The sequence below is a fragment of the Martes martes genome (assembly GCF_963455335.1).
Source record: "Martes martes genome assembly, chromosome: 5".
Classification (NCBI taxonomy): domain Eukaryota; kingdom Metazoa; phylum Chordata; class Mammalia; order Carnivora; family Mustelidae; genus Martes; species Martes martes.
In genome coordinates, this window is record NC_137892.1 from 66211828 (window position 1) to 66230517 (window position 18690).

Here is an 18690-nt window from a genome sequence, read left to right on the forward strand (position 1 = left end):
CCCGCTTCCTCTCTCGATTAACTCCCCCGACACGCTCTTCTCCAGCTCTTCCCCGTCGCCTCCTCCTCTTCCTCCTCCTTCTCCTCGGCGGGCGGCATTCATGCGCTTCCTCCCTCCTTCCCCGGGTGTCACTCTGCATCCGCACCGTCTCCTCCCCCTCCCCTCCCGCCGCGCCGCGCCGCTTATAGCCCGGCCCGCGGCCGCTGGGCGCAGACTGCTTGGGCAGCCAGAGAGGAGGCGGCGCGGCGTTGGCGCTGCGGAGACCTAGTCCAGACGCCAGGCGGCCGCCGGCGCGCACGAGCGCTTTCTAGCTCCCTCCCCGGAGAGCCCAGCCCGCCTCCTTGCGCGGCGCCGGCGGCCACAGGCTCGCTCTCCTTACCCGAGACGCGTTCCGGGAGACGCTCCGCGGGTCGCGAGCGGAGTCCGCGGCGTGGGGGTCGCGAGGCGCTGTCCTCTCCCCGGCGGGCGCCCCATGCGCGCTCCTTTCGCTCAGGCAGTCGCCGCCGCTCTCCGGGGCTGAGACGTCCGCCTTATCGCCTCCCGCGCGGTGACCTAGGCGAGTACGCAGCTGGTCGTGCCTGACGCCGGTCGACGCCGCCGTAAGTTTCCCCCGCTGCCCCGGACCTGTTGCGGCCGCCGCGGCTTGCCCCGACCCCTCGGCCTGCGGGGGTGTGTTCGCCCCGGAGCCCGGAACTCCGACTTGGGCGGAGGTCGGGGGACTGTTCTCCGGGCGGAGACCTCGGTGGCCGCCGCTGCCCTCCCGCAGCGTGCAGACGCTGGCGGTCGCCGGAGGGATCTCCTCTCGTCCGGCTCGCCGGCTCCCGGGCGAGCTGCTGGGATTCAGGGAGCCGAGCCGGGGAGGGATCAGCCTCCGTCCTCCGCCCAAAGCGGCGCTTCACTGGGGTGGCTGTCGCTCTGCCTCGCACTTCGCAGCCCCCAAGGCCGGGCTCCCGGGATTGTCGGCCCACGTTGCACCCCCCCCGGCACAGGGGCGCGCCGGGGCCCCGAGCACACACGCGGCGGCGGAATGTCTGAGGGGAATGAATGAAAACTATGAAAAATCAGTTTCTTCTCGTGCAAGTATTTTTTAGTGTGACACTATGAGTTTCAAAGGACAGGAGTGGGTGGGCGTGGTGGAGACGAACCTTGTTGGGCATGTAATTTCGTGTTGCCCGCGCACGTATGGCCAGCGTGTTGAAGAGCGTTGCAAGTGTTATAGAGGGCTGTATGGTCAGTTGGTTTTCTTGCTAACAGTGCCTTTCTAATGTCCTTCCATGGTTATCAGTAAGGTAAGTGCCCTAGAAAGTCTGCCTCGTTTCTCCGTTGAGTGCGTTGAGACCAGGTTGAAAACGTTAAGATGTGATGGGACGCAAAGTATTGGCAGCAGGGCTTGAGTAAGGAGCATTAACTGGACTGAAGTTACTGTAGCGAGAAGCCCGTTTGATGTTCACGGTAATAGCCCCTTCTCTGTCTTCTTCATACACACAGGTTAAGTATACGGTTTTTTTTTTCTTTTTCTTTTTTGCTACTTACTTGGCATGCAGATATTTCTGTGGGGGCTTAAAAAAATGCCAGAAGGGTGATTCATTTTAGAAGGTGTGTTTAGTGACTGTATAAATGGCTTCTGCTGATATTTTGATGTTTGCATAGTTTTAAACAAGAAAGCAAGTCATATCCCTTGGGTCTTTAAGTTTACCTTTTATTTTAAGCAAGTATTGCTGTAGGAATGTTGGATTTTGCCTGTGACACGCTTCTCCATCTGGGTGGTATCCAAGATGACAGGCTAGTATCTTCCTTCTGGTTTTGTCGGCCAGCCTGGAAAACGCAGAAACGTAAACACAGGAGGCATAGGGATGCAGGTCCTATATCCTCAGGTCTTCAAAACAAACTGTTTCCTTACATGTAAGCCTCATTGTGAGTGTTGTTTTACACTGTCTGACATCTAAGGCTCAGGGAAACATGTTCTGGGCCCCAGTGTGATTCCCACTCAGTGTGCAGGCACTGTGGTGTCCTGTACCTGGTGCAGGGAACCTCATTCTTCAGCTAGAGGTGTGTTCACTCTTAGCTTGAGAGAAGGCAGCCTTTAAGGGTGCTTTGGAAGCATTAGCTTAAAAAAGAAAGCAGAACTACTCATTTGGAATGTTTGCAAGTTTCTATATAAGGTATCACAGTGTTCACAGCATCTTTTGAGGTTTAAGCTTAAAACCTTCCTCAAAGTACTTCAGCATCAGGGATGCTGATCTGTGTTCTAAGCCTTTGGAGACCTGATGCGTTCACATAGGTGGAGTTGGTTGTTCTCTGGAGCACTGGGCATGGTTCATGGTTTGCGTGGACTAGACTGTGTGGCTTTGCTTGAGGTAAGGGTGATGAGGGGGGCACCTCACTGTTTGTCCTGTCTTCAAGTTGCTATGGACACTAAAGCTGTCTTCCTAACACCAGAGCCCTAGAACATTGTTACTTACTGTCTTCCACTAAGCCCTGTTTACGCTAGTGAAAAGTTACATTCCAAAAGAAAAAAAAAAGTTGCATCACCTAATGCTCTGTGGCGCATGTGTCCGGGGCCCAGTTGGCACCTGCCTTTGTTGTGAGCTGTGCTGTGCCACAGCTGGTCAGGAAGGGCTGCTTGGTAGCTAGCCCCGGAATCCATGGAAAATCGCTCCTTTGCATCTATTAGCAATTACTGCACTATACATTAAAAAAATACATGTCTGAAGGGTGGAAGGAAACGAGGCAGCGGTAGGTTTCAGCTGCCTGTAAAAACTAGCTGTTCTGTGTTTTGAAACAGATACTGTAACTTACACAGTTGTTTACCCTCCTGGCCTAAACAGCTTCCTTAGGAATCCTTTGACAGGCAGGTTCTTAGAGGCTTTAGTCTTTTGAAGTAACAGGAGGATAGGGTTAACAAAGAAAAAAGAAAAACATGTGATCCAGTTTTTGAAGACAGGTGATAGGTATGTCCTATGTCTTTAACCTGTGGTTTACTTACTGAAGAAAGCCCAAGAAAGCATTAGATTTTGCTATAATTTCAAAGTACTTTAGTCAGCAAATAAATTCTAGGGTGGCCCTAAATTTACAGTGGCTGGCAACACACACACGCACATGCACACATATGCACATAGGTTTGAGTGCTTTTGATTTACATAAAGCAGGGTTTGCATTTTGAACTCCTTCTATGCACATGCCAGTGTTTGTAGGTACACAAGAACGGTCCTGGTGCTGCACTGTTGAAGCAAAAGAGAGGGATGGATAGATCCTTTGTTCTTGCAACCAGTTTTCCAAGAATTGATATAAAGCAGGAAGAACAGAAAAACAGCAGTGATGAGTATGCTACTCAAAATAGTGTTCCTTTTATGTGTGCAAATCCTCGTTTTGGAAGCTGTCCAGAGCAAGAAAGATGGGTGGTGACTACGGCCAGAATCTGTTCTGTGTTTCCACAAAAGCCTGCTGGTCAATATATGGTAATGTTCATATTAGTGCCCTTTGAGGACTCTAGCATGGCAGAATTGTCTGGTTAGAAGTCATGTGACATTTCAGTAAAGACCTGATTATGGAAGAAGATGGCTTAAGCCTATGATTTTAAGGTTCCATTGCCCATTTATTGTGATACACAGGGAGACTGGATCTTACTAAAGGAATTCTTAATGGAATTAATTAGTAGGTATTTGTTTTACACATGGCTTTATGTTGCATGGGACATAAAAGCTGGTGCCCGGCCTGGCGTTACGAGAGCTGGAAGCCCGGCATTTTAAGTGGCCCACAGTGAATCAGCTGGACAAGGGCAGGGAGCTGTGAGAGTGAGCTCTCCCTCATCTTGGGCTTTGCTGGTGTACATTCTCAAGGACTTCAATATCCTGGAAGTTGGCAGTCAGGTTTTCCAAGATGAACCTGCTTGCAAGCAGCGATTTCTTTTCTTTTCTTTTTTTTTTTTAAACCGTGTTCAAATAGCTCAGCAGTGTTACAGTGAATGCCTTTCCTTATAGGTGCTTGTCTCTGACTTTGTACAGGCACGGCTATCCATTATTCCGAGCGGTAGGCGGCAAAGTGTTCTGTTTTCTCTGTTCACAGCGATTTGTTTGGCTTTGTTCTGCCGGCCTGAATATCAGGAGCATCACGTTCAATGGTTTGTTTTGTTTTGTTTTTGTTTCAGGAGTGGAAACAAAATGTCAGTCAGTGTGCATGAGAACCGCAAGTCCAGGGCCAGCAGTGGCTCCATTAACATCTACCTGTTTCACAAGTCTTCCTACGCCGACAGTGTCCTCACGCACTTGAACCTTTTACGCCAACAGCGCCTCTTCACGGATGTCCTTCTCCATGCTGGGAACAGGACCTTCCCCTGTCACCGGGCAGTGTTGGCTGCATGTAGCCGCTACTTTGAAGCCATGTTCAGCGGCGGCCTGAAAGAGAGCCAGGACAGTGAGGTCAACTTCGACAACTCCATCCACCCCGAAGTTCTGGAGCTGCTGCTCGACTATGCGTACTCCTCCCGGGTCATCATCAATGAAGAAAATGCAGAATCGCTTCTGGAAGCTGGAGACATGCTGGAGTTTCAGGACATCCGGGATGCGTGCGCAGAGTTCCTGGAAAAGAATCTGCATCCCACCAACTGCCTGGGCATGCTGCTGCTCTCCGACGCGCACCAGTGCACGAAGCTGTACGAGCTGTCCTGGAGAATGTGTCTCAGCAATTTCCAGACCATCAGGAAGAATGAAGATTTCCTCCAGCTGCCCCAGGACATGGTAGTGCAACTCTTGTCCAGTGAAGAGCTGGAGACAGAAGATGAAAGGCTTGTGTACGAGTCTGCAATTAACTGGATCAGCTACGACCTGAAGAAGCGCTATTGCTACCTCCCAGAGCTATTGCAGACAGTGAGGCTGGCTCTCCTGCCAGCCATTTATCTCATGGAGAATGTGGCCATGGAGGAACTCATTACCAAGCAGAGAAAGAGCAAGGAGATCGTGGAAGAGGCCATCAGGTGCAAACTAAAAATCCTGCAGAATGACGGCGTGGTAACCAGCCTCTGTGCCCGGCCTCGGAAGACTGGCCATGCTCTCTTCCTCTTGGGTGGGCAGACCTTCATGTGCGACAAGCTGTATCTGGTAGACCAGAAGGCCAAAGAGATCATTCCCAAGGCTGACATCCCCAGCCCAAGAAAAGAGTTCAGTGCATGTGCAATTGGCTGCAAAGTGTACATTACCGGGGGGCGGGGGTCTGAAAACGGAGTCTCAAAAGATGTCTGGGTTTATGATACCCTGCATGAAGAGTGGTCCAAAGCTGCCCCCATGCTGGTGGCCAGATTTGGCCACGGCTCTGCTGAACTAAAGCACTGCCTGTATGTGGTTGGGGGGCACACAGCTGCAACGGGCTGTCTCCCAGCCTCCCCCTCAGTCTCCCTAAAGCAAGTAGAACACTATGACCCCACGACCAACAAATGGACCATGGTGGCCCCCCTCCGAGAAGGCGTTAGCAATGCGGCCGTGGTGAGCGCCAAGCTCAAGCTGTTTGCTTTCGGAGGTACCAGCGTCAGTCATGACAAGCTCCCTAAGGTTCAGTGTTACGATCAGTGCGAGAACAGGTGGACGGTCCCAGCCACCTGTCCCCAGCCCTGGCGTTACACAGCAGCCGCGGTGCTGGGGAACCAGATTTTTATTATGGGGGGAGACACAGAGTTCTCCGCCTGCTCTGCTTACAAATTCAACAGTGAGACTTACCAGTGGACCAAGGTGGGAGATGTGACAGCCAAGCGCATGAGCTGTCACGCTGTGGCATCCGGAAACAAGCTCTATGTGGTGGGTGGGTACTTCGGCATTCAGCGCTGCAAAACTTTGGACTGTTACGACCCAACATTAGATGTGTGGAACAGCATCACCACAGTCCCATACTCGCTGATTCCTACCGCGTTTGTCAGCACCTGGAAGCATCTGCCTTCTTAGACGGCAGTACCTCTTCGAGAAGGGGAGCGTGAGGTAAGACGTCAGTGTGGCTGGAAGTAGGCGTGTCATTAAGCTGCCTGTGGAGACTGAGATGTGATCGTTGTAACTCAGCCCATAGAAGTAGGTCCACAGAATCTTTAAAAGAATTTGTACCCCGGAACTGAACACACTTGTGTTGCCCACAGCTGCAACCCCCCACCCCTCGGAGAAGCCAGCGGTTCTCAGCCTTGACTGATCCTCCCGCTCCCCCCAAGAGCTTTTCAAAATCGGCCCATCTCAGAAATTTGATTTCATTTGGTCCGGGTGGGTCCCCGGCATATCAGCATTTTTTGGAAGCTTTCTAGTGATTCAGATGGGACAGCTGGGTGGAGAACCCCTACCCGGGGTTCATAATGCCAGCTAATGTTGACAGAGCCCTCCCTGCCTGCCTGGAGCCGGGCCACATGTCTCACACGGATCATTTCATGTGATCCTGACAACAACCTCGTGAGATATCATTAGTAGAGCATTTTATAGATGGAAACAACTGATGCACGCAGAGGTTAAGTCAGTTGCCCAAGTCATGGGGCTTTGGAGGTGGAAGAGTTGGTCAAGAAATCAACCTAGGCACTGGAGCTTTGGGTTGAACTGCTCCTTAAGAAACCAGAGAGCCTCATATCCATCTCAGCCCAGGAGATAATTTATTGATATTCAAATTTAGATTCCTCCAACCCTTTCTGGAATGAAGTCGGGTGTAAAAAACTGAAAGCTTAAGTTTATCCCTGGTTTGTTCCCTCCCAGATTCTTTATTGCATATTTAAAAATTTTTTCTTTGGGGGAAAAAAGGCCCCTTTTAGGGCATTGACTAACCAACCTCAGAGGGAAATCAAGGTCTGTCCTTGTAAAACTTGCACCTGCATTGTATAAATTTGTCAGATGCGTGGCATGCTGAGACCTCTAGATGGCCTTCCACTGCGGCCTTTCAGAGTTAATCAGACAGACTGACCCTATTGTCAGGGCTAACAAAAGTTGTCTTTCTGTGTCATATATCTGAGTCCATAATGGTCGTCTTGTGTACTTAAGAGTATATAATACTCTTGGCTCAAATAATTAATAGGCCCACGCAGTTCAGTGTTCGCAAAGCTAATGGCGCTTTGCTGCCCTTAAGCATCTTTAGTATTGGCCCCAGGAACCACTTAAGCGTTTCTGAGTGTAGCACGGGGCACGTGGAATGTGTTGGTTTGTTTTGGTTGGTAATGCATGGGCTTGTTACTAATAATAAGAGAATAAAATGAAAATTTGGGCTTTGGAGGAAGTACCATGAAAACTTGCTCATTACCTGGAGACTTTGACTCAGTTTTCCTTAGTACATTTCACATTCTCGAAGAGGATTTTCAGAGGGGAAAAAAGGAAATCTGGGGGTCTTTGCGAGCTAAGCAAAGAGGGGTTTTGACACATTTGTCTTCTCTTTCCACCTTTCTTACAGTTCCTTTTCAAACACCGCTAAAGTTGGCCTCACTGTTATGATTCATCTTTCTGGTTTTTTCATGGGTTCGGTTGTCTCCTCTAGCCTCCAACAGTTAGTACAGTTCTTGGTAATAGAATGTAACCTTGGAATGAAACTCCCTCAAAGGAGCCGGAACAGCCAGAAACCTCCTGTGGGGAGGGACCGGGCTGACAGCGTCCCACACCCAACTGGTTTTTGCAGCCTTGCTGGCATCTCAGTAATCCTGAGTAAACAAATGCTCTGAACGTGGTTATTTCATCTGCGATATGAGTGCGTGACTCACCTCTAAAGCAGGTTTAAAGAACCTTCTGGGCAAAAGCATCCATTAAGAGCACACTGAGTTCGGTGTTAGCCCAGAACTGACTGTATTTGCATAGGAGAGCCTGAAAAATTGCCAGTGATGGTGGTGGTACCTCGGAATGGTCACTGGCAGATGGGCTGGCCCCTTTGGAGCAAGGTAAGGAAGCAGAGGCAGGAAGAGACCACGTGTGCATTCTGGTTTGGGGTTCGAACTGTGGACTCTGGACCATTCTGGACTTCAGATCTGTCCTTTGTCCAATGACTGATTTGAATCTGGCTTCCCCGAACTCAGTCCTGGTTCAGACTTGGGTGAATTGATAAATGAGGGGGGAAAGGGGGAGAAAAGTACCTTGCTCTGAGGTTTCTTTCCTCCTTCTTTGGAGACCCCAGCCAGCCACGGAATTAGCTCTGTGTGTGGCAGGAAAGTGAGGCTTCTTTGATTATCATCTGCTTGTTATCTTCGTTCTTCATTGTTGGTGCCTCCTTTGGCAGCCCAGAGGATGTTGGCAAACACTTGAATTCGCCCTGTCCTGGGTGTTTGAACCTAATCGCACACTTCCGGTCCCTGGGAACCGAGCAAATAAAGTGTTGGGTCACATGGGAAACACCACCTCCTCGCCCTGGGTGCCGCCAGCCAGTGGAACATAGAGCAACGGAATTCGACCGGCCGGTTCGCCTTCACAAAGGGCGGGGTGGTTCTGATCAAAGCCTCTCTTGCGGTTTCTGATAGGGAGCGTGTTGGTTTAAGTTTCCAGAGTTTTCTACACACAAGAGAGTGTTAAAACACTTCAGCGGGATAGAGTGACTTTAAAAGAGGAGCTGTGCAGGTATTGGCCCTAAGCTGCGGAACCTTCCGGGACGTCTCTTTGATCTCGAAACGTAGGTGCTAACCGAATTAATACGGTGTTAACAAGAAGTTTCCTTAAGGTCTAAAAGCTCATTCACCAGGGGGATTTTAACTGTCTCCTGCTGCTCTGTCAGTGGGTGGGAAGGACAAAAAGGAAATTACTTTTGATTACTCTCCCATTTTCATGGCACTGTGTGGCCCCAACCTGACAGCACTTGGATCTCGGATGTGCCTATGTTTCTTCCCTTTTTTAGAGTCTTTCTTTCTTTCTTTTTTTCTTTTTTCTTCCTGTTTGTGTATGTACCATCACAAAATTTCATATTATTACAATTACAAAATGCATTCTTTTGGCCTAATGTTGATATATAGGTTCCCGGGAGTTGGGGGTGGGAGAGTGACACTGTAGTCTAAGGAATGCCTTGCAAGCTTGAATCACGGTTCGGAAACTGCCAAAAGAAACAACTAATGAAATGAATCAGACTTCTGGACACACAAAAGCGAGAAGAATTCAATGCAAGTAACAAGCGGCCCCTCCTGAATTCCCTTTGTCTCCATTTAGAGTTAGCAGCAGGGATGAGATTCCTACACTAGGGCTGGAAACGTGCTCTAGGAACAGATAGGGTAAATGCTGGAGAGACAGGCTCTCTGCAGAATTTCCCTGTATCAAAGATAGACCCAGGAGAAGGGAAGGGTGGGTCGCAAGGGGAAACACCCACTCCTGTGAAACGTGCAGGCTTTGTGGTTAGGGCACCTTGAATTTCTATTCGTGCTTGATGTCGGGGGATTCTGCAGATAATAACTGCGTACCATAGCTGGCGTCTCCCAAGTACGGACTGATGAACTTGGAGAATAAACTCTCCAGCCTTGGGCCGTGGAGGCCTGCGATGTTGTCGTGTGAAAGGAAGCGAGACTGATTTCTGCCATAATGAATAGCAGAGATGCATTTCAATAAGAGGATTAATATGTCTGCCTTCTATATGGTGAATAAATTGACTTTGGAGTCCTTTATGGTAAATGGGCCAAAGAGGTTTTGCACAGGAATCTTGTTTTGACCCTCCGGTGATCGCTTCCCAGTGGCTCTGTTTAACCATGATGAAGGATGAATGTTGGCAGCAGAAGTTGACAACTCCTAGCAGCACCTAGACGTAGAAGTTTGCATTTGCATATGTATGTATATATAGGTTGAAGGTTTAGTAGAGAAATGAAGATTTTTCTTTGGACACCATCATTTCTGTGGAGCCAATCATCTCTATCCGTGCACACACATGGATGCCCTTAATTTTTGCACACTTGCTACTGAACATGTAATTAAGACTTTTAGAAGCATTATTGACCAGCTCTGTCCTGATTTTAATTTTCTTTTTTTAGATTTCGAGACTACTAACGAGTCTTTTTTTTCCTCTCTGTTTTAGCTCGCTCCATCACTTGGTGAGACAAAATGAGCTTTCTACTTTGGAGAGGCCGAATTTAATGAAGAGAGAAAAAAGAAGGAGGAAAAGAAGTTGCTACAAGACTCCTGATACAATGCATTGCACCTTGTAAATTCTCTATCTGGACATGAAGGAGGGGGTGGGGGAGGGGGCGGGATTTTCAGTGCAAGTAGCACATGGTTTAAATATGAATGAACGAACCTGTGATCTAGTCCTTGTCTTGTAATTGTGGATTAATGTTAGCGTTAATCAGCCCCTCAAAGGGAGAGAAAAGCCGGCCCTTTTCCCTTGCTGTACCATATTCAGCATTTGATTTCCGTGGGCTCCACCATTTATGTGTAAAATTTGAAATGGTTGTCACCTCTCTGAGGAGCAAGCCCGAAGCCTCCACACCAGCTGCTGTTGGAGATTGAAAGCCCAACTGTGGGGCCAGGAGGGAAGCTGGCTTGGCTGGCCACAGAGTGAGGACTGCTGGACTCTCCGCTAATCTCTGAGGGGTTGAACTCCCCAGGAAGGTTCTGAACAATGGGGACATTGTTGGTAGGCGTTTGGTAGATGTTCTTTTCTATTTATAAGTGACTTTAAACTTTCCCTTGGCTGTTAAGAAATTTTGTCATAGATTTAGCTATTTATTGTTTGATGCCTGCATGCTGAAACGATGCTTACAATTGTCTTCACGTGTATGGGTGTGTGAATGGTTGTATGTTTTGCACAATTTTGTGGCTGTTGTGAAGTGCTTTGCTGCACAAAAATGAAAACGTGGGTGTTACAATTTGGAGCATAACTGGAGGGTGGGTTGGGAAGGGGGGATTTTGTAAATGTCAAGGCAGGGAAGGAGTACAAGACAGAAACAGATTACATCCCAGAGGTAGAGAAAGCATGGAGGTCACTTTTCTTAGACTCACTAACTTGTAATGGGGTTTCATGGGGTCTGGTATGCTGATGGCTCATGGGGTGAGGGAAAGCTTCACTGCCCTGTTCCTGTCTGAGTCACACGCTTCAATCTCAGCTACTGAAATTTGGAAAGGACCAAGTGGCTTTGCAGTTCTTTTCTTTGTGTAATATCCTGAAATCCTGGAAAATTCTGTGGAATAGTTCTGTATATAGGGCACAGGTTAAAGGCAGTGTCCAAAGTTTATTTATTTATTTATTACCCTGTGAGAATGCTTCGCCATGCCCGCAGCTAACAGGAAAAAGCTGAGTTGTCACAGACGTCAATGAATTCACTTACCAGATTTGCTTGAACCCGGTGAATTCATTGTTCTCTCTTCTTAATGCACGATTTAGCAAGTGTTAGGAGTTCTCCAAGACCATATTCACATTGGGACAGTGTATACTTAGTGCTCCCCCTCGGGTAAGTCTCTAAGAAAGAACTCTTTGGTGCGCCAAAGTGACCGGTTTGGCCAGGAAACACCAAAGAATGATGAGCAGTGGCTCCTGTTGAGAGGTGTTCCGGGATCGTCGGGAATCTGTTGTGAATACATTCTTTGCTAGTTTGAGCGCTTGTTTCCTAACCGTGTGCCGTGATAGGTATTAGTGCTAGACTCAGTTAGGTGTTTGCTCAGAGGTGTCTGGGGAAGACCAGAGTTTGCAACTCAAACACCGCTTTCATCGATGTTTCTCACATTACCGTAGTTTAGAAAATAGGGCTTAAGACTGATAACAACCTTTTACATTGTGAGTGTGTTTGCATTGTCTAGTGACAGATAAATCCTTAACATTTCTCTTTACCTGAATACTTTAGACTAATTGTACATATCCATTCGTGCCATGAGTAAGTGGGCTATAGCTGGACCAAAATAAATGAGCCGTTGGAATAAAAGCATCACAATACTTTTCCAGCAGTCAGTCCCTCGCTCCTAGATGTGTTCTAAGCAATGCAAATGTCTGATTGTACCCTGGCGGCATCGCGATGGCGTTATATTGTAGCAAAGCTAGGGCTCTCTAGTTTATAATGCAAATCTGCCGAGATGTGTGTGTGTGTGTCACTGCGTGACTTCTGAAAGCAGGGTGAATTTTCTGCAGCTGTTTCAAAGTTGTGGTCTGTCCTTGAATCCTCTATTAATTATTGTGTGCGAGCCAGAGGGAGCCGTGGTCAGGGTGGGCCCCCAGCCTGCAGGGAACTTTCTGGACTCCCGCTCTTTGAATTGATGTAGGCATTTGGGCTCACTACTTGACCATTCTCACCCTGTGAAACGTCCCCCACTTTGAAGCAAATACAATTCACAGCACAGTGCACACAAAAACCTTGGCATAAGACAGAGAAGGTTCTTCTTATTCTGTGGGCTGGTTGCTGTGGAAACAGATAACAAAGGGCAGCCTTCCACTTCTGGTATAATTGTGTAGCCCCCTTTTCTCTGGGCTTGACACCTGTCTGAATAAGAGTGATTAGAGCTGAATAATATCCCTCTCTTGGCTATTGAATATGTGGTTCACGTACAAAACTCTGTGTAAGTTGAAGTAAAGTGTTCATGTTCATATGTGCTTGTTTGCTACTACTACATTTTTGAGGTTTTGTAAAACTGTTATTTTTTTTTCACAATGTGAAACTGAAGGTCAAATAAATTATTAGAGATTTTCTCTTCATTGTGTGTGTGAGTCTTTATTTTAATACGACATAATTTAATCTGCTGAAAACTGGTGCCTTCTGTAGTTTAATGAACACGAGGATCATTGCAGATATTTTCTGAACGTGTTTATCTCCCCATGTAGTCACATACATTCAGGAAAGCGGTTTTGCCTGTTGAATAATTAAAATTTTTGGCTGTGTGGGGTGTTTCCTGAAGCATTGTAGAACACCTCAGTTCTGAGTTATTCATAGCTTAGAATATAAAAAATCACATACCATGTGATAGTAAGACAGCACAGGTAGTATACAGAAGGAATTTAGTTTTTAGCGTCCTTGTGTGGGTTATATTTTGAGAGGGAAGCTGCAAGAGAAGGGGCTGGAGTACAATCCCCTTTTCATCTGACATGCCTTAGAAATCATTGAAACATGTGGGAATCTATGCATATATTTTCCCTGTCATGGCATAGAAAACCCCAAGTTTAACCCCTCTCATACACATAGCTCCTTCCAAGGTAAAAGCCACTGTCCTGGCTGGCCCAGGGTAAACATGATCACTTCCTGTCACAAGAAGATGCTCCTTTATTGCTTGGGTTGGGCCCCTTGCTCTTTTAATGTGTAGAGCAATGTCGGACGTAGTCTTTTTTTGGATAGAAAATAAATACAATCTAATTAGAACTCTAGGAGAGCCCATAAGCAGACAGAATGCAATTACGGCCTTTGGACTTTGACCAAAATGCCAGAGCAGATGCCTCAGGTTTTATAGAAAGATCATCCAGTTCTGTGCTGGGTGAGTCTGGTTGAGTGCCAAGCACTTGGGAGTCTTCAGATCCCATAGGCAACAGTGCTGATGCCCCATGGAAACCCCACTGATGACACCGTATACAGCACCATAGGACCAGGAAGAAGGGAAAGTTAGCAGCTAAGTTAGAGTTAGAAAGTTAGAGTTGACACATGGGATTCGGATGTTCAAAAAAGCCCTGATGCTAATCTTTAGAAGGGTTGGAAACGTTTCCTAGAGAGATGATTGGAAATCTGCCTTTCAATCCCTGGAGTTCTTTTTATCATCTCAGTTGGGACATGGAGACAGATTGGGGTAAAGAAGTTACTTCAAATCCTTAATTTTCATTAATTTGGAAATTTCATTTCATTCCTACATTCCAATTGCCCTAAATGGTGGAGGTATTGGTTTGGATTGCCTTGGGTTGCATGTAAGGGGAATCTGGCAACGAGAGGGGTTTAACCACAGTGATGAAACTGCTGGGAAGCTGCCAGTCCGTGGTGGCACGGCTCCCCCACGAGGCCATGGAGGTCCAGGGCTGCGCCCGCTTTGCCATCCTAGACATGGTCTTTGGTTCTCATGTCTGCTTTCATGGCTTTCAGGACAGCAGAAACAGGGACAGACTTAAAGGGGAATGAGTATGTGCCAGATGAAGCTCTTCCCTTCTCGGGACAGTAATAGTTTTCCCGAAAGACCCACCTAGGAGATTTACACTTACCTATGGTTGGCCACTACCGGGTCATGTGACCTTCCACGGAACTAAGGGATACTGAGGAGAGGGCTATTTTCGTTGGGACACATTGTCACCCCGCACAGAAATGTGATTTTGTTAGTGAGGATGAAAGGCAGGGTGGATGGATTGGAAACTGCACAGCATCTGTTCTGGTGGATAATCAAAGGGTAACTCTAAACCATAGCCCCGTTGATTGAGTGATTACGATGTGCTGGGACTATGCTAAGGACATGCTTCACAATCATTTTTTAGTCCTCACAACAAAAGTTGGTAAATGCAGGGCCTTTTTTTTTTTTTTTTTTTTTTTGACACACAGAGAGACACAGAGAGAGAGAGAGAGTGAGAGAGAGCAAGAGAGAGAGTGTGCACAAGCAGGGGGAGCAGCAGGCAGAGGCTGAGGGATAAGCAGGCTTCCTGCTGATCAGGGAGCCCCACGCGGGGCTCGATCCCAGGACCCTGGGATCATGACCTGAGCCGAAAGCAGGCACTCAACCAATTGAGCCACCAGGTGCCCCAATGCAGAGCTTTCTTAATATCTCCAAGCCTCAGCTCCTTCATTTATAAAATACAGATTCATATTCTCTAACAGGAAGACTTAATAATACCATAAATTTAAGAGAAAGCACTAAGCTCTGTGCCTGGCACATAGTAGGTTCTCAATGGTTTTCAGCCATCGGTTTTTCAACACTACTGGGAGAAACACCTCTGCTAAATCTGAGCGTCTGTTCCATGTAAGGGCTTGTGTTCAAGGTCTGGATGCCCATCACGTAATTCCCTCTTCATAGCAACCCTGATGGTAGGCACTGCTATTACCCTCGTTTTGTAGATGAAGAAACAGGTTTTGAGAGATTATCTAACTTGCCCAGGGGAGTGGTGGAGCCTGGGTTTTAAGGCATGCTCTCCAACCTGCTCCTCTCCATCCAGGAATGTGGAGTAGAAGTGACTCACAGGGCTGAGGCTGGCTGTGGCCAACCCAGGGCTTTGTGTCCACCATGCCCAGGAAGCCTTGACTTTAGAAGAGCCAAGGACTCTGCAGTTCTGCCCTCAGACCTGAGAACTAAAGAAGCACATGGAAGGACTCTACATGTGACTCAAAATGTTCCTTGACAATGTGTTCTGAAGACAAGACTGGAGAATTTAAAAATAAATGCCCCGCCTCCCCCAGTGGTCGTTACATTTGATAGTTCACTGAACTGCACAGGCTTATGCTATGTGTACTCTTCTACTTGTACAGCTTTTCTTTACTGAAAGACTGAATATACGACGGACAATAGCCAGAGTGTAACAGGAAGAGGACTCTGACCCATGATCTGCAGCAACCAGTCCAGGAGGCCAAAATCTGTGGTGGCCGGCCTGCAATGACTAGTCAGACCTGTGGGAGTCAGACGACTCTCTCTAGCAACTGATTCAGCCAAACAACGACCCATGTAATAATTGGCTCAAAAAGGCCAGGATTTTGGTTGATAATGGAAACCTTCCCTAATATTTGTCCTTGCTTCCAACCGAGGACCAGCCAGAGACCGTCCAGTATGCCCCCCTAACCAACACACAGGATGCCCTACTTTTAATTAGCCCACCGACAGCTTCCCCACACCACCTGCCTCCAGTCCGGGCATCTCTGAAGCCTTCCCTTTTCTCCCCTATAAAGCTTTCCCACTCCTCAGCGTGCCCTTTGAGTATCTGCCAAAACGCATTGACAGTGGCTGACTCTTGCTAGAGTGAGCTCTGAATAAATAGCCTTTGCCTGCTCTCATGTGGCTGGTCTTTGTTTACATCCACAGACAAGTGTTTGTTCAGTAAAATAATTAAATATTTCAATAAAAAGGTTCATAAAAATGAAGTGGGGACCAATACTGTGGGCTCTGGGTAAATTGGGGGTTCAGAGGGAGGCGGTTTTATCCTGAATGTCGGAATAGAATGAAATGTGCACAATACGTAGAGTAGGAGAAAGATGAATTTTGAGTTAATGGGGTTGAGATTAGGGCATCTGGTTTGCCACAAGGAGAGCAGTTGTTTTGTTTGGGAATATTTTGAATAAAGCGAGAACACTTAAGTAACTTTTACAGCCATATTCATGGTGCACATGGATGTATGAATAAATGCAAAAATTTAGCAGTTAATTCCTGGTCGTGCCTGTCACAAATCTAAAGTGCTTCGCTGTCTGACACGTATTCAGACAAGCCATCTGTCCTGCATTTGAGTTTAATCATAGACAATGAATTTTAAAGCTCTGTTATTTGTCAGACATTGGACCACTAAGTTTAAGACCTAACTTGCAGAGGGAAAAAATGTATGCCGAGGCATGACTATGAATTAAAAGTAATTTGACTAAGTAAATTATAAATCTACCATAATCTTGTCCAACTCTGTTTACAGCCCAGCTTGTTTTGTGAGTCCAGGGGAACCAAAGGAGACAAAGTTTCTCTCTCTCTCTTCACCTCTCTCTCTCTCTCCCTCTCTGGTCCTGTTTCCTTGGCAACCTAATCTTTATCTGATGAAAGATGGAGGTCTGCATCGAGGAAAGGCATTTGGAATTTCAGCAAAGTCTCTCACTAATCTTTCTCCTGCCTTATCAAATGATTTGTTTTGTTACAAGAAGTTATTTTACACCCACCTTTTAGATGGCACTGGGGGGTTGTTTACTGGATATCCCGGAAAGGTTGAGAGAATGTTTCCACGTAACACTGTAACCACAAAGAAGATGAAATCAGCCTCTTGGTGGACACAAGCACCTGCAAAGTGAGAACTAAAATGTCTCTTGGGGCACCTGGCTGTGAAGCTTGATCTCCAGGTTATGAGTTCAAGCCCCATGTTGGGCTCAGAGATTACTTCAAAACAAAACAAAACAAAACAAAACACAACAAAAACCTCTCTGTCTCTGAGGTTCTAAGTAATCCATACACAAGCTCCAAATCGCAAACACCCCTGTCCCTCTCAGCCACCCACATACATTCTGGCAGAGGCATTGCTGCCAGAAGAACCATTTTGAAAGAATGAATCTTGGAATTTTGAAATCATTTGTACACTGTGAAGGAAAGGAAGGGAGAAAGAGGAAGAAGGTGGAGGACACCCTCAGGGGGAATGTGTCTGGTGGGCGGTGGGCCACTTCACATCCCTTTCAGGGACTTCCTGAGAGGGCACTTGCTGAACACATGGGTGGGGGTCAACCAACACCCTCGTTCAAAATGAAAACACCTAGGCCCCTTTTGGGGGGCTGTTAGTCATTTACAGGTTTATATGAAGAGAGCCAATCTGAAGGGTGGGCGTAGGTTGGGGGTGCCGACAAACTGTGTCAGGGAACCCGGGCAGGCCTCGCCTGAGTGGGACTCAGACACTGAGACACACCCAGGAGAACCCCAGGAGTTAGGAAGCCTGTAGGTGTAGTGGTAGCAGGTGGGAGAAGAATGAGAGAGGCAACATTTTACGCCCAAAATATTATGGTTGGGAGGGGATGAATAAGAAGAGCACAGAAAAATTTTAAGGCCGTGGAACTATTCTGTATGATGCTATGAAGGTGGATACCTGTCATTATATGTTTGTCAAAACTCATAGAATGTACATCACCACGAGGGTACGTGTCCCTTGCTCCAAACTACCAATTTACAACTCACACTGTCAGAGCCAACTCACTCGTCACTTAATGCCGGTCTATATTTTGACCAATACCTATACATGAGTATCTGTACTCACAGTGTAAATGCTGACTCTGAGACTTCATTTCTGCCAACATTTTCCCTCCACAATACTTAGCGTTCAAAATTTAATTACTGTAATATATTTTTAATTTCCCTTTTCAGGTATTTGTCTGGAGCAGAAAACTAATTTTGGAAATGGCTGAATGGGTGTACAGATGCCCACGTGTGATGAGAAATTCATTTCCTCATTCATTGGTTTATTCGCTGGGAAAAAAATTAATTCCATTTGCTGGAAGTGCAGAAATGTTCAGAGAGATAAACCAAGCCTTATTCAGGAAGAAACATGGGTATTTCAAAAAGTTTTACCAGAGCTGATTATGGATGGCTCAGAGGGAAATGGAATGTTTCTCCTGGATGTCAGTAGGTTGGCCTTGATGGCCAGTGCTAGGGCAGAGCTCCCTGAACATTTCGTGAAGAGACACCTTTCGGCCTCAGTATCCGTAAGGGTAGAGAAGCATGGCAGGCTGTGTGGGCACAGTGGATGGGGCGGACACTAGTGGCTGTCCTTTCTTTCCAGCAAACTGGAAAGAAGGTTGTGAGGAGGAATTTATGTAAGACAGTGACTGTCTTTGCAATCGCCAAAAGGCACTCGCAGCTTCTCTTGCCTTCCAAGTATCATGATAGAGGCAGAGAACCATGGAGTCCTGAGGTGTCTTGGTTGGCTCTGCTTGTGCTCAGACATGTGGCATTCAGTGTGTTCCTCAGGGTGATAGCTGTCATTAGTAGATCTTGTCTAACCTCTGAGGACAAGGGATGGGCATGCCTCCTTTCTCTTCATCACTGGAAGTGTAGGAGCTCTCCAAAACAGGGAGGAGAGGAGCTACCTTTGAGGCAGGGAGGGGCTGCTCCAGTTGTACCTGGAAACCAGGGGCCAGGTGTTAGCCCTCAATGGGAAGCAAAAGGGAGAGCATTTGAGAGAGAG

At 47.2% G+C, this 18690-nt stretch overlaps 1 protein-coding gene across 1 annotated transcript; it reads left to right on the plus strand.

The window, feature by feature from the left end:
* Positions 1-209: 209 nt before the first annotated feature.
* On the plus strand, positions 210-12579 carry ENC1 (ectodermal-neural cortex 1). Its single transcript, XM_080804076.1, has 3 exons — positions 210-599; positions 4148-5963; positions 9976-12579. Exon 2 carries the CDS (start codon positions 4161-4163, stop codon positions 5928-5930), a length of 1770 nt encoding a protein of 589 aa, XP_080660202.1. The 5' UTR covers positions 210-599; positions 4148-4160; the 3' UTR covers positions 5931-5963; positions 9976-12579.
* Positions 12580-18690: the final 6111 nt, after the last annotated feature.